General features: G+C 41.0%; 1 protein-coding gene across 3 annotated transcripts in view; it reads right to left on the minus strand.

The window, feature by feature from the left end:
* LOC126278125 (probable ATP-dependent RNA helicase spindle-E) overlaps nucleotides 1–14,450 on the minus strand; it is a 224,970-nt gene that overhangs the window by 98,212 nt on the left and 112,308 nt on the right. For all 3 annotated transcript variants that reach the window (XM_049978013.1, XM_049978012.1, XM_049978011.1), the window contains 2 exons: nucleotides 7,870–8,017; nucleotides 3,650–3,883 (listed from right to left, as the gene is read on the minus strand). In XM_049978013.1, coding sequence (XP_049833970.1) covers nucleotides 3,650–3,883; nucleotides 7,870–8,017 — 382 coding nt within the window. The remainder of the gene's footprint in view (nucleotides 1–3,649; nucleotides 3,884–7,869; nucleotides 8,018–14,450) is intronic.

Consider the following 14,450-nt stretch of genomic DNA (forward strand, 5'->3'; position numbering starts at 1 on the left):
GGTTTGGTTGGGGTACGAAGTTCTACTGACTGATCCGTTAGTCCTTGTGGGGGGCCTGGGGTACTAAGGATGCACTGTAGGTCAGTTTGTATCACAGTGGCCAGATCTTGATGGCAGATGGTGCATGCAGAAGTATCAGAAAGCTCGTGTAGACCCTTACTCACTCACTCCCACTCTTGACCACCGGAAGAATAATGATGGAGTCACCAATTTTCAGGGAACAAAGTGCCTGGAATTCTGCAGACGACAGTTTAGGGTTTTATTGTAGGGACCTGAGAAAGAATGGTGGTGGTTGTGATCATGAGTTGCTATTGCTGCGGGAGGTGGTGGTGTAGACTGGAGGATATTGATGAGGTAGCCAAAGCTCAGTTACAGGAGAGGAATGGTGGTTGATGATGTGGCTGTTTGGGGAGCTGGAGTGGGACAGAGATAAAAACACAATTGTTAAGCTAGTGTAGGAGAAAGTAGGATAGCTTTTGTAGGTGAATTCTGGCCTACTATTGTAGTTTATAGTTGGCTTTATGGATGATACCATGCAAGTCAACAACTAACAGCAACGACAGGCCAGGCCTCATTTCAAAAAGATATCTTACCTTCTGTAAACACTGCCTTGAACAGTTCAAACCATGACTGCAATCTGATCCTTCCCCGTCCCCCCCACGATGACAACTTCCACCACCACCACCACCACCACCACCACCACCACCACCACCACCTCTTCCAAATCAACCCTTACAAGCTATCCAAGAATTCCTAACATGCAATGTTGCTTCACCATTCTTTCTCAGGTCCCTCTGCTGAATTGCATGCATTTTTTGACTACTAGACTTTTGTAACAACCATATGGCCTTCTACTTGGGTATTACTACCACTAAGTTATCAGTAAAAAGGAATTAGCATACTGATGACACACAATGTCCTGTTGCAGAGGATGCTCTACAACATGACAGTCAAGACCTTGGTGCCTGTTTCACCACAAAAGCCACCTGTATTCTCCTGCCTGATAGCACTGAAAATAAAATGATTTTATAGCATCATTGGTAGCATCATTGGCCAAAGACCCCATCTGGGGTTGTTCAGGTGCCTGCTGCAAGTCTTTCTATCTGATGCCACTCTAGTGACTTTCATGTTGATAAAGTTGAGATGAAATAATGAGGATAACACAAACACCCCGTTCCCAGGCAAATAAAAATCCTTGACGCAGTCAGGAAATGAACATGACACCCCATGATCTAAGGGCAGTGACGCTGACAACAAGACAACAAGCTGTGGATCCTGACACCACTTTCCCAAAACTTCGCAAGTGGGAACTGGTTTTACAATATGTGCTTGGTTCTTGTTACCCACATGGGCTAAAGTTGTGTTTCTTTGCAGTAACTTTTCCTTGACTTCACTCTCTTTTATTATTTGTTTTGTATTTTCATTGTTTATTTTCTGACCTCTGTATTTTCCCCTAGGCCCTCCATTGACTATGGTATATTATATGCACTTAGCTTTCAATTCTTGTTGATTCTTTCATGTCGTTTTTCAGTAATCTCTGTGTTGCTTATTATTCTATCTTCCACCTTTAAGTTCTCAGCTATTTAAGTCTCTTGTAACTCTTCCCATTTCCTAAATTCCATCAATACTTTTCCTAAATTCCATCAATACTTTTCCTTCATCCCTCTTCCTTTCCCTTGAATCATTTTGCCCCAAGCAGGAGTCACTGACTCTGAAGGCTCACACATTTTCACATCTTTTAATATACTTACTTCTGGTGCTGTTGAGGGTATTTTTTTTATTAAGATATTAACACTAACATGCGGATGTTTTTCTCTTCCAAAAGATTTATCAGCTGCTTGAATGTTGCTGTTTTCAGAGATGTGTTGATGTTCAGCATTCTGAACAGGTGTGTTCTTTTGGGTCATATCTTCTGTATTGAGATTCTGTAAAGCTCTGACTTTTCCCTACACAATGTTCCAGGCTCTTCAGAATGGCCTTGTTACACCACTCATGTCAGTGGAGGATTTTTTTTTATTAGTTCCTTTATCCTCATAGTTAATGGCCCAAGAGTAAAGTTTTGACAGCAATACAGGACAGAGGTAGGTGAAGAGCTGTGAATGTGTCACAAATTACTTGTGGAAAACTGTGAATTGAGAGTGTCGGAGTATCGGTACAGGTAGATGTAGAACATGCACTGGTGAAGGTAGAGCAATGGGAGGAAGCGCACAGTTAAAGCCACACCCCTGGACATGAACTATGGTTAATGATGTACTTCAGAATATCCCTCCCAGAAGATGATTTTGTATGGAGGGCAGAAGTCATACAATACATTGTGGGTGATGAGGAAGAATAACACACCGACTGATTTCAAGTATAGGGACTTGAGATTTAGAATTTATGTATAAGAATGGCTGGAGATGGGTGAGGAGACCTGTGACGCAAAACCTGCGGTTGGATGCAAACCCGTTCCACCACACGCTTTAGCTATTAACCATATGATAATATCCATTTTCCCCTAGGAACATTAAAATGTGGGCTACTTTCATAGCATCATCAGGTAACACCTGTGGTAGGGACCTGTCAAGATGTAATCTACACCATAGGTAGAACGAGTCTGAATAGCTGCAGCCATTCTGCAGATGCACTAGGGACAGTCGTCTCAACGTAGTATGTAGTATGCAGCTGTGTGTGAAACAAGTATGGTCAATATGGATGCAAAATAAGACTAAATGTTTTCTTCAAGAGAGGCAAAGTCATGTTCTCCATTTTTTGGTGGATGCTTTTACCATTTAGAACGATCATCCACTCTTCTTACCACTTTTATGAGAGATGTGCCTGTAAATCAGCAACTGGGATTTGTCTTACCAATAGGTCCATTGCAGAATGTCCCCCAGCTAATAATTCAGTGTGATCATTGCCTGGGATGCTTATATGACTTGGAATCCAGAGGGATACTATGGAAGCTCCTATGTTGTGGATGTCATATAAAAGTTTGTGACTGATGGAGATTAATGGACAAATCTTAGAGCAATCATAAACTGCCTTTAAGCTATTGAGGGAATCGCTGCACAGGAAAATAATTCTGGAAAAGTCGAGGTTTACATGTGTGAAAGCTCTTTGTGTTGGAACTAATTCTTCCATACACATAATGCATACAATGGGAAGACAATATTGTTTGAAAAAGTTTGTCAATAAAGATAGGCAACTTTCTCATCATTCTTAGAGCCATTGGTACACACCAGAAAAAGAATGAAACCTGTGGCAATGAACATTGGGGTCTGTGTGATCCTTCATATCACATAGGAGATCCATTCATACAACAGGTCGGGGGACACTATAGAGGAAGCAGCACTAAACCTTCCACCCAGCGCACCCTACCCCTTCCTCCCACCTATCATCATCACCCACACTGGATTATTGCTCTTCCATCAGGCACAGTTACAGTTCAGTCCGGCCACTGCAGCAAGAGCTAGTGGTCATGTGTGCGTGAGTTTTGCTCGTGAGAATGTGTGTGTTTTCTACTTCAGAAGAAGGCTTTCTGCCTGAAAACTAATATGTATAGCAGTCTTTCCATTGCACTTATCTATGACTCGGCTTCTCCACTAATGAAATCTACTACACACACAGCCAGTAACAACTAAAGATACAAATGATAAACTATTCATACCTCTACTAAATGTTCCTTTCCTTTTCTTGGATTGATTGCATTAACTCGTGCTCTATAATACAGCTTACGTGCATTTGGATTGTCACTGTAAGGTGCAACATAAACTGCCCCGATTTTTGGTCGTTCTGATAGACATGGTAGCATTTGGTTGTTCAGTTCTGTGAGCAATAAAACTTCTCTTTGTGTAGTGTATTCATCAGCCTTTCTTCCCCAGAAATGACCAGGATCAATCACCTTAAAATAAAACCAAGGACATAAGATGTGGTAATCACATCAACAATGATAAAGTACACAGAATTACATATTAAATTTCAATTCAAGGCAAGAAATCAAAAATAGTAATTCACAGTTGACTTACTTCACAGAGGGATAAAACATGAATATTTTCAAAACTATCATATCAATTTTAGCATTGCCACAAGCATGTATTTTGGGCAAAAATCAATTAGATGCAATTGTTAATCAGTTTCATCTTTAGATGACAGGTTACCAGTGAAACCCTTTAAACATCCTTGACATGCTCTGCTTCCAACATCCATATAGCAGGTGCAAAGATGTCTATAGGAATGGGCAATCACAAGTAGATACTGATCTCAGTTCATACAACACACAGCCTTAAAGTGAATCATTGTGTCCCCCACCACTTGTTGCAGGGCTGACCAAACTAACTATATGAGGATAAATCATTACTAACAAGAGGAGAAACTGCAGTAGACATGCTTTGACAAAAGACAGATTTTTTTTTTTTAAATTCCAGCTAAAGCCCCCACCCCCTCTACACCTCTGTTGTCTCCAAATTTGCTCCAGGATACAAAAATCAATTATTTTGCAGCCCAGGTACTAATTTACTACTGTTAGTGCCTCATTTCCTAATCTAATTTCTTTAGCACAGCCTGCGTAATCTGACTACATTCTGTAACTCTTGTTTTTCTTTTGTTGTTGTTTACCTTATATCCTCCTTTCAACACACTGTCCGTTCTGCTCATTTGTTCTTTTAAGTTCTTTGCTGGCTCTGACATAAATACGGTATCATTGGGAAAGCTCAAAGTTTTTATTTTCTCTCTATGAATTTTAATTAATTCTCCAAATTTGTCTTTGGTTTCCTTTACTGCTTCCTCAATGTATAGATTGAACAAAGTCAATAATAGGCCACAACCCTTTTTCACTCCCTTCCCTTTCATTCCCTTCGACTTTTATTACTGTGTTCATGTTTCTGTGCAAGTTATAAATAACCTTCCAGACCCTGTATTTTACCATTGCTACTTTTAGAACTTCAAAGAGTGTACTCCATTCTACATTGTCAAAAGCTTTCTCCAGTTTACAACTACTACAAATGTAGTTTGAGTTTATTTAACGTACCTTCCAAAGTAAGTCATATGATTAGCATTTTGGCACTTACTAGCTCTTCCATTTGTTTGCAAGTAATTTGTGGCAGTACTTTGCAGCCATGACTTATTTAATCGATAGTTAGGTAATATTCACACCTATCAGAAGCTTCTTTTCTTGGATTTGGAATTATTACATGCTTCTTGAAGTCCAAGAATATTTTGTTTGTGACACACATCTTGTACACTGGGCGCAATAGTTTCACCAAGGCTGGCTCTCCCACACAGATCAATAATTCCGAGGGGATGTCATCTAGTGTATCAACCTTGTTTTGACTTAGGTCTTTCACTGCTCTGTCAAATTCTTATCGCAGATATATCTCCCGTCTCTTCTTCTACTTCCTCTTCCCATTCTATAACACTCCCATCCAGTGCATTACCCTTGTAAAGAATCTCTACATACCCATTTCTCATTTCAACTTTCCCTTATTTTCATAGTACTGGATTTCCCCCAAGCTCTTTAAATCCCTAAGGCTGCTCCTCTTTCCTCCAAATGTCTCTTTAGATTTCTGTAAGTGGGTATCTATACTTTCCCTAGTTATATATGTGTATTGCTTCTGTCCTCTAGCTATTCCTTCTCAACCATTCTGCACATTTTGTCAATATCATTTTTAGAGGACTGTATTCTCTTTCACCTGTTTCAATTAGCGCATTTTTACATTTTTTCTTTCATCGATAAAATACATTATTTCATCGATAAAATACATTATCTCCTGTGATAGCTTAGGAGCTATATCAAGGTTAAGTGGTACCTGTCAAGAGTCTTATGGCGAAAGAAAAATGGCCCATACTAATTTGTCTGTGACACTGCAAAAAACATTGATGTCTAGTGAATCTTACTAATGTGTCAAAATTTTATGACAATTTTCAGTGCCCTAAACTCCCACTTTTTGGAAATTAACCTTTCCAGATAGATGAAAAACAACAAATAAACATCTTGCATATACCAACACACAAAAACTCTTTTCTTGCTTTGTCACCATTTTGTCAAGGCACTGCACCATTAATGAAGGGAACAATGCAAACTGAGTGATTTTACAGTTATATTCATGTATCAATCACATCTGAACTTGGTAATACCATGGAAAATATACAACACTGGAAACAAATGAATCATTTATAGCAGCCCTGTATATTCAATCTGAAACCTTCAGTGACTCCAGGTCTCTTGCATGTATACAACTTTCTTTTGCAATTCTTAAACCATATGTTAGCGATGATTAAATTATTTTATGTGCAAAATTCTACCATGTGGGATTCTCTCTCATTCCTTTTTCCCTGGCCATTTTCTCCCACTATTTTTCTTTCTCTTCCTTTTCCTAATGTTGAATTCCAATCCCCCATCACATCTAAATTTTCGTCTCCCTTAACTGTCTGAGTAATTTCTTTCATCTCGCCATAAATTCTTTCACTCTGTTCATCATTCATACCATTGTGGTGGGTGTTGGCTTCGTGCCTATCTGGGATATGATAATACACTCACTGCACTGCTCATAATAATTTAACCACAGTCTTATTTTCTTATTCATAATTATACTTACTCCTTCATTAAGCCTATTTGATTATTTGTTGATAACCTTGTACTTACCTGACTAGAAATCCTGTTCATCCTACCACCGAACTTCACTAGTTTCCACTATGCTTGACTTCAACCTATCCATTTCCCTTTTTAAATTCACTAACCTATCTCCCCAGTTATGGGCTCTAATTTGTCATGCTACAAATGACATCATCATCATATTAATCTGAAAGCAGAGCTGCATGCCCTTGGGGAAAATATTGAGTGTAGTTTGGCTTGCTTTCAGCTGTTCACAGTACCAGAACAGTAAGGCCAGATCAATCAGTCATCAAGAATGTCGCCCTTGCAACTACTGACAACGTTCCTCCCTTCCTCAGGGGGCTCATGTTTGTCTGACCTCTCCTTCAGACATCACTCCATTGCAATTGCACCTATGGCCCAGCTACCTGTATCACTGAAGCATGGGAGCCACTCCCACTCAGCAAGGTCTGTGATTCATGGGACACTCATCACCATCATCATGTGCAAACAGTATGACCATCACCACACAATTACCACTATTTTCAAACCTATCACTTTTCACATAGGGATTGTGCCAGCATTCATCCCCATAACGTGAGTCACATTATGCAATGCATATTTTGTGTATATGTGATTTTTGCTATTTTCAGATGAAAATCACTGCTGTCAATGATCTGTTAACATGTTAAGCTCGAAGATGTACCACAGTTCTGAGTCCACATTATACTGTAGATACCCTTATAACTGGCAGGTTAAACGATTTCAAAGGTCAGAGGAAGGCAAGTTTATTATCATTTACAATAAGACTTTCCTCAACTTGGTGTTTGGTTAGAAGACAACTGAGCTTTAATCCACTTACTCATTCAATACCTGGCTGATAGATCCCTCCAATCCAGAAGGAATTTTTTAGTACAATACATTGATCACAACAAAGCATATCACAGATAACTTTATAAGATAAATTAATGTTTGATTTATTATTTATTTTTAGTATCTATGAGAAATGTCCACCATACATTATTAACTCAAAAGAATTCTTTCTTGGGACATGACATAATTCTATTCATGTATTAAAGTTATTCAACCCAGAGAAAGCAATGAGCATTTTACAAGTTCTACATAGGACAAGCAAAACTCACAGTAAGATTGTTATTTATGTTTATATAATGTGTTTTAATCAAACTCCTTTTGGCAGTGCATGAAACATTTTGCAACAATTTTGAAAATACGTTTCCAATTTTTACTCAATACAGTTTGCAGTATTAAACTAACATAACACTTGTTTCCATACTCACATGCGTAATTGCAATTTCCATGGAACTTGTCGAAATTGATGGGAGGAGTTGCTCACTTTTTCGTTCTGTGCCTCTCGTCTCTAAAGACAGCATAGCACCCTTTGATGACAACCCCAACTTCTTCACCCTTTCAGCAGCCAGATGAGGTCTACACAAGCAAAGTCATAAACTAGTGTACATGAAATTTTTAAGCTTCAAACAATGTATCAAAAGCTCTTATAACTTACTGCAGGTGAGTAGCTTTTATCAGATTATAAATCCTTCCATGTTTAACACACTTAAGATTTTATTTTTTCTCCATATGTAAATACAATATGTGACTTATTTGTGAGATGCTCTGAATTTAAAAACTATGATAACTAATCAGAATACGTTACTTCTCACATTCAAACAGCATAATAAATGAGTGGATGCATTTGATTTTAAGCATTAATCAGCAAGCAAGCCAAAGTTAAAAGATTACAAAATTGCCAATTATTGTTTTTTTGTTTTAGTGCGCAAAAACAACTAGGGTCGTACGCACCCATGTCACAGCTACAGAACACAAAGATGAAAACGGAGAAAAGCAACTAGCCATGAAGCCCAACTGACAGAAGGAAAGACAGCTAAAAACAGGGACTTTGAGAAAGGTCCATAAAGTAAGCATAGGGAGAACAGAGGTCCTGAACTAAAGATTAAATGTCCTTTGGCATATTGCTGCAAAGGATAAAAAGTAAACTGCGGTCAACAGCCTGTGTATCATTCGCTAAGATGGCCGATCAATCACACGGAAAACATAAACAAACATAAATGAGAAAAAAAAAAGTGGATTTTGTCAGGAAATAGCGTACTATTAAAGGTTTAGGAAAATGACCACAAAGTGGTGGGGGACCACCACATAACAAATGGCGATGGTTAAAAAGACAGTGTCCAATATGCAACCTAGCTAAATGATCTCCTAATGACAAGAGTGCAGAGAGGACGTTGGCCAAGCTGCTGGTAGAGGTTTAATTCCCCGGAGCTTGTTCCCATGAAGGAAAGACCAGCAGTGATGCCAAAGTGACACTACCTGCTGAGGGAGTGGATGAACTATTGGGCCGAGGTACAAGAACTTCAGCCTTGGCAGAAGTGACAGCAGCCTCATTTTTCATCAGACCAACGTGACCAGAGACCCACACACATCACAGTGGCTCCATCAAAAGTGAGCAAGTGAAAGCTTTCCTGGATCTGTTGAAATAAGGATGGGTGGTGTACAGCTCACAGAGGCACTGAGAGAGTTGGAGCAGATTGCACACTTGAAAAGCCTGTTTCGCCAGATGTACTGTGTGGCTTGATACAGGGTGAAGAGCTTCACTGTAAATACTGGGTAGTGTTACTGAAACCAACATCAAAAATTGTAGGTGCCAATGACAAAGGCACACCAGACACCATGGTCAGCCCAAGAGCCACCAGTGTAGATAGAGTGAGTCTCAAGTAGAGTCCTTAGGGAGCAAATTAAGTCCCAGGTGAAAACAGGCCACTGGCACGTAGCCAACATGGTGAAGGGTTCAACCCAATGGGAAAGAGGCAAGAAGCGTGAAGTTAAGCTGCTGGAGCTATAGCCGAAAATGAATTCCACGAGGTAACAGAGAAGAGGGATGCACCACATACTGGTGATCAAAGGAGTCATCAAAGAAGGAGGCATATGACAGATGGCTAGGCATCGCAGAAGAACGACTGCTTAGGAGAAAATCTAGTGAAAAAGACGCCAGTGGCCAAACAGGTGCCACGATGGTGAATTTTATTGAGACGGCATAAGATGGTCAGACGTGCAGCTCCATAAAAGGAACACCCATACTTTAGTTTTGAACGGACGAGGCTCTGGTCCAAATGGAGAATGGTGGTTCAATCCACTTCACGAGTAGTACTGCTTAGGAAACGTAGGACACTGAGGGATCATGTACAGCATGTAGCCAGCTAAGACACGTGGGAGGACCAAGAAGGTTTCCTACCGAACATGAGCCCCAGCAATTTCATAGTTTCAAACAACGGATGAGCAACAGGCCCAAAATGTAAAGACAATGGAAGAAACCAATTACACCACCAGAAATTCATAGAAATAGTTTTGTCAGCGGAAAAGCGAAAGCCATTGTCAATGCTCCAAGAGTAAAGACCATCAAGATATTGCTGAAGACCCTGCTCAAGGAGACAAGACCGCGGAGAACCAATAGATGGCAAAATTGTCAACAAAAAGGCAGCTGGAGATGCCCAGCAGCAGAAAGCCCATAATAGGATTAATGATAATAGCAAAGAGGATGACAATCAGGACAGAACCCTGAGGCATATAGGTTTCTTGGATAAACATTTCCAACAAGGCAGAATTCACATGTACCTTGAAAACTGGATCTTTTAAAAATTTCTGAAGGAAACAGGGCATGTGGCCTCGGAAGCCCCATGTGTAGATAGTACAAAGGATACAAGTCCTCCAACAGGTGTTGTATGCTTTCTCCAAATTGAAAAACATGGCCACATTTTATATTTCCACAGAAAACCATTCAAAACATGGGTTACGCCGTTTGAAAGCTGGTGGTAATAATATATGCTCTACATCATTGGTGAAGATTAGGTTTTGGCATTTAGAGAGCAGCCCCTTCTGTTTAGCGCACTGTCTATCTGCATGAATCATTTATTCCATCACCTTGTATACACAGCTGGTGAGAGAAATGGGGCAGCAGCTAGAAGGAAGGTGTTTGTCCTTACTGGACTTAGGTATGGGTATGACAGTGACTTTGTGCCTGCGTCTGGGAAATGTGCCCTCTCCCCAGATGCAATTGTATATATGAAGTAGAAAGTGCTTGTCCACTAGAGAAAGGTTCTGCAACATCTGAATGTGAACATCGTGTGGTCCTGGGGCGAAGGATCAGGATGAATTGAGAGCAAGATCTAGATCCCTCATAGTAAATGTGGCATTGTAGCATTCACGGTTCTGAGAAAAGAAGGGTATCACCTGAGCCACCTCCACTTTCTTCAATGGAGGAAGACAGAGTTATAGTGGATGGAGCTTGAAATCTACGCAAACAAGAGGCCCAAGGCATTGGAGATAGCAATAGGGTCCACTATGCTATCATATGCTTCGGTCAGGCCGGAAATTGGGCAATGGACCTCAGTCTCAGAGAGCATTCACAGGTTGGTCCACACGACGGAAGAGAGAGTGGAACTTTTATAAGCACTACTTCATGAAATTCAGCTAGCATTTTTGCTATCCTGAAGAATGTGAAGACACTGCTCATGTAACTGTTTGTAACGAATGCAGTTTGCCATTGTAGGATGATCGTTAAAAAGGCGGAGATTAAGTCTATGCGCGCGAATTGTGTCATGGCACACCTCAGTCCACCAAGGGACCAGGACACATTGTGGTAAAGATGAAGTGCGAGGAATGGAATGTTCTGCAGTGATAAAGTTCGTAACGTATTCTACCTGGTCATCAAAACTGGGGAAATAGTCTTCATAGAAGGTCGTCGTGGAGGAATAAGGCCTCTGGTCAGCCTTAAAAAACTGCCATTTGGTTTTGCACATATGTGGGATAGGAGGCAGCAAATAGATATCACACAGGAAACAATTGCTCAAGTATGTGTCAGAGAGAACAGACCACTCAAGATGACAGGCAAGCTGGGCAGTGTAGGAGGAGAGGTCCAAATGGGAATAGGTATGTGGAGTCTAAAAGGAAAGTGGGTACTCCTGTGTTAAGGCAAATGAGGTTAACTTGACTGAGACAGTCAGCAAAGAGAGCACTTCTCAAATAGGTTCTGGGAGGACCCCAAAGGGGGTGATGCCATTTAAGCCACCAAGCAGCAGAGAGGGGTGAGGGGGTTACCCAATAAGCTGGAGGAAGTCTGCCCTGGTAACACCTAATGTTGGCGTGATGTAAACAGTACAACGGGAAAAAGTCAAATGAGGAAGGAAAACGCAGACTGCAACAGCTTGAAGCCAGGTGGTCAGGGAGATGGTTTGACTATGAATGTCATCCTGGATGGGCAGCATGACTCCCCCATAAGTGGAGTGCCGTCTTCAGAGGGAAGGTCAAAGTGGTCATGAGGATGCAATTTTGTTTCCTGGAGGCAGAGAACAAGTGGATGCTGAAATTTCAAGAACAGCCATAATTACTATTCATTGGACCTAAGGCTGGCAACGTTCCAGTGGAGTAGAGTCATAACGAGGAAAAGAAGAAAGGAAAAAATTAAGGGGTGTCACCTCATTGAGGTTGGCACTGCGCACCGCACCGGCATCACAGAGGTAGGCTGGGTGATGGTATCAAGTGGCGACGCCATTGAAGAGGATCTCCGAAAGAGAGGATCATTTGCCTTTGCTTGATTTCTTGCAGCCTTTGCATGTGGCAGATGACAATTCAGATGATTGTTATTTGCAGAGACGTAAAAAGTCTCCGTGGGAGTATTCCCTCTGTCCTTTTTGGCCTGCCGGTTGCGTAGAAGGTGACTTCACCCCGTGAGGCAGAAGTTTGGTGGCTTGTTGCACAGCTGGAGGAGGGGACCGGGAGGCTGCCATGACACTGGGTGATTTTACAACCATGGTGCTGAATTTGAGGTCGCATGTCTGCATGGTCATCTCATTTGTGGAGAAAGATGTAGCAAGAACAGTATCAGATGGCAAAATCCAGGGTTTCAGACAAGCCAAAAACTTGCAAGTGACAGGGTAAGACACTATTTCCTTCACGTGTATATCCTGGGTGGATCGCTCAATGAAATACATGGGACGATCTTGGGAGGAGACAGCATGGCAGCCATTGCAATTGATACAGTAGGGAGAAAGAAGTGGACAATCACCCTTGTGAGCATCTATACATATTAGGCCAGGTGTCGACAGGATATTCGAGTGTGGCTGTAACAATGACTCTGGTAGCAGCACATTGGGTTCGGGATATATGGTCGGACTGTGATAGCCTCATAGCCTGCTTTGATCTTTGATGGAAGCACTACTCTATCAAATGGGAAAAAGAGTGTGTGTGCGCACTAAGGATGCAGCTACCATTTTTATCACCCAACGGAGTGCAATGTCATCCTGATCAGAGAGGTACGCTTCTTCCAACTGGGGGCTGCACCCACCTTAGGTGATTGTTCACACCTCAGGAAACGCCTCAGATCACACCTTCTGAATACCTGAAAAGGGAACAACTGGAAATTTGGGAAGGTAACAACTCAGGCAATCACCCCTCCCTAGGCCTGGCCTGTACCACAGGGTATGTGCAAACCCTACCTGTCGACCAAGGGCTGTGAATTGTATGTTATCCAGTCAGCTGTAACACATCAGCCAAATCGGCCGACCTTCAGGAGTCCACAGGGAGGGAAAATAAAAAGAGGAACCTCAAATGCCAAAGTGGAGGATGCATAGGAGAAGGGGAATGAAGAAAGAAAAAAAGGAACAAAAAACACTGGAGACACTGCTCAGATGTCATGCAGTTGAAAATGCAGAACATATTCCCAAAAACATTACAAGAATGTTCCCCAATGGAGGGGGAAAGGAAAAGCACTGAAGCTATGAAAAATTCACCAAAATTGGCAAAGTTTTACAGAAGCTCAAAATTTAGCATGATCTTCAATATGAGATGCTTTTAACACATTGGAGAGAAGTGACATTGCTCCTATGCTGGACAGATTTACTCCAAAAAGCTGACCGACCTAGGACCTATGTTGGCCATTTCTCAGGTCTGCAAACATATCACAATATTTGTTTCACATCTGTCATCTCTATAAAGGTACTCTGTGATGCTTGCACTACCAAAAGAAAAAAAAAAGGTAGCAACTGTCACTCATATCAGTGGGAAAGGAATTTTACTTGCTTTGCAGCATTCTAATTTATCTTGTTGCTATGCACAGCACCTCACAAGGTCATACACTGAGCAAAGGGTCTTGATTGTTGTCTATGTTGTCAGCTTCGTGCTTTGTGTGTCTGTTTTCAAGATGGCCTCATGTGATGATGAAGCAAGAGTCTTTGTTGAACAATAGCAATTCTGAGCTTGATGAACAAATTTCTAGTTTTGAAAGCAGTGATGGAAGCTATTTGTTTCATCACATTTTTTCTGTAAGTGTACAAATTGTCTGCTGTACACCAGAAAGCTAGTTTTTACAATTTACACTATAGAAGAAGAAGGCATTTCAGATGGTGAAGTGTCAGCGAACTCTCAAGATGAAGCTGCTTATGTTGATGCTGTCTCCAGCTACCAATCTGTCTCTTTTGACTGGGCAGTGGACAGATGGGGACCCACTGGTGAGGACCCACAGTTCCACAACTTCCAGTTTCTGAAGAATTGTGTGGAATTTAAATTCAAGTTAAGCAGAACTCTTCTGTATCTGATAGTTTCACTTACTTTTTTGTTAATAATTACTGTAGGTGGTAATACACTTGACAAACCACTATGCCCAGAACAGCCACTGACAAGATAAATGCAACAGGTAAATTGAGGCCACATTCAGTTTGGCACAAGTGAAACACTGTAAAACTCAGTGAACAGTATAAACAAACACAAAATGACAGCAATGTCAGAATGAAGTTATGAATCATAGAGAAGATGAAAGCAGACTGTGTTTTTATTACAATACAAACAAGGC

This window comes from Schistocerca gregaria, chromosome 6 (genome assembly GCF_023897955.1).
Source record: "Schistocerca gregaria isolate iqSchGreg1 chromosome 6, iqSchGreg1.2, whole genome shotgun sequence".
In the NCBI taxonomy this organism is placed as follows: domain Eukaryota; kingdom Metazoa; phylum Arthropoda; class Insecta; order Orthoptera; family Acrididae; genus Schistocerca; species Schistocerca gregaria.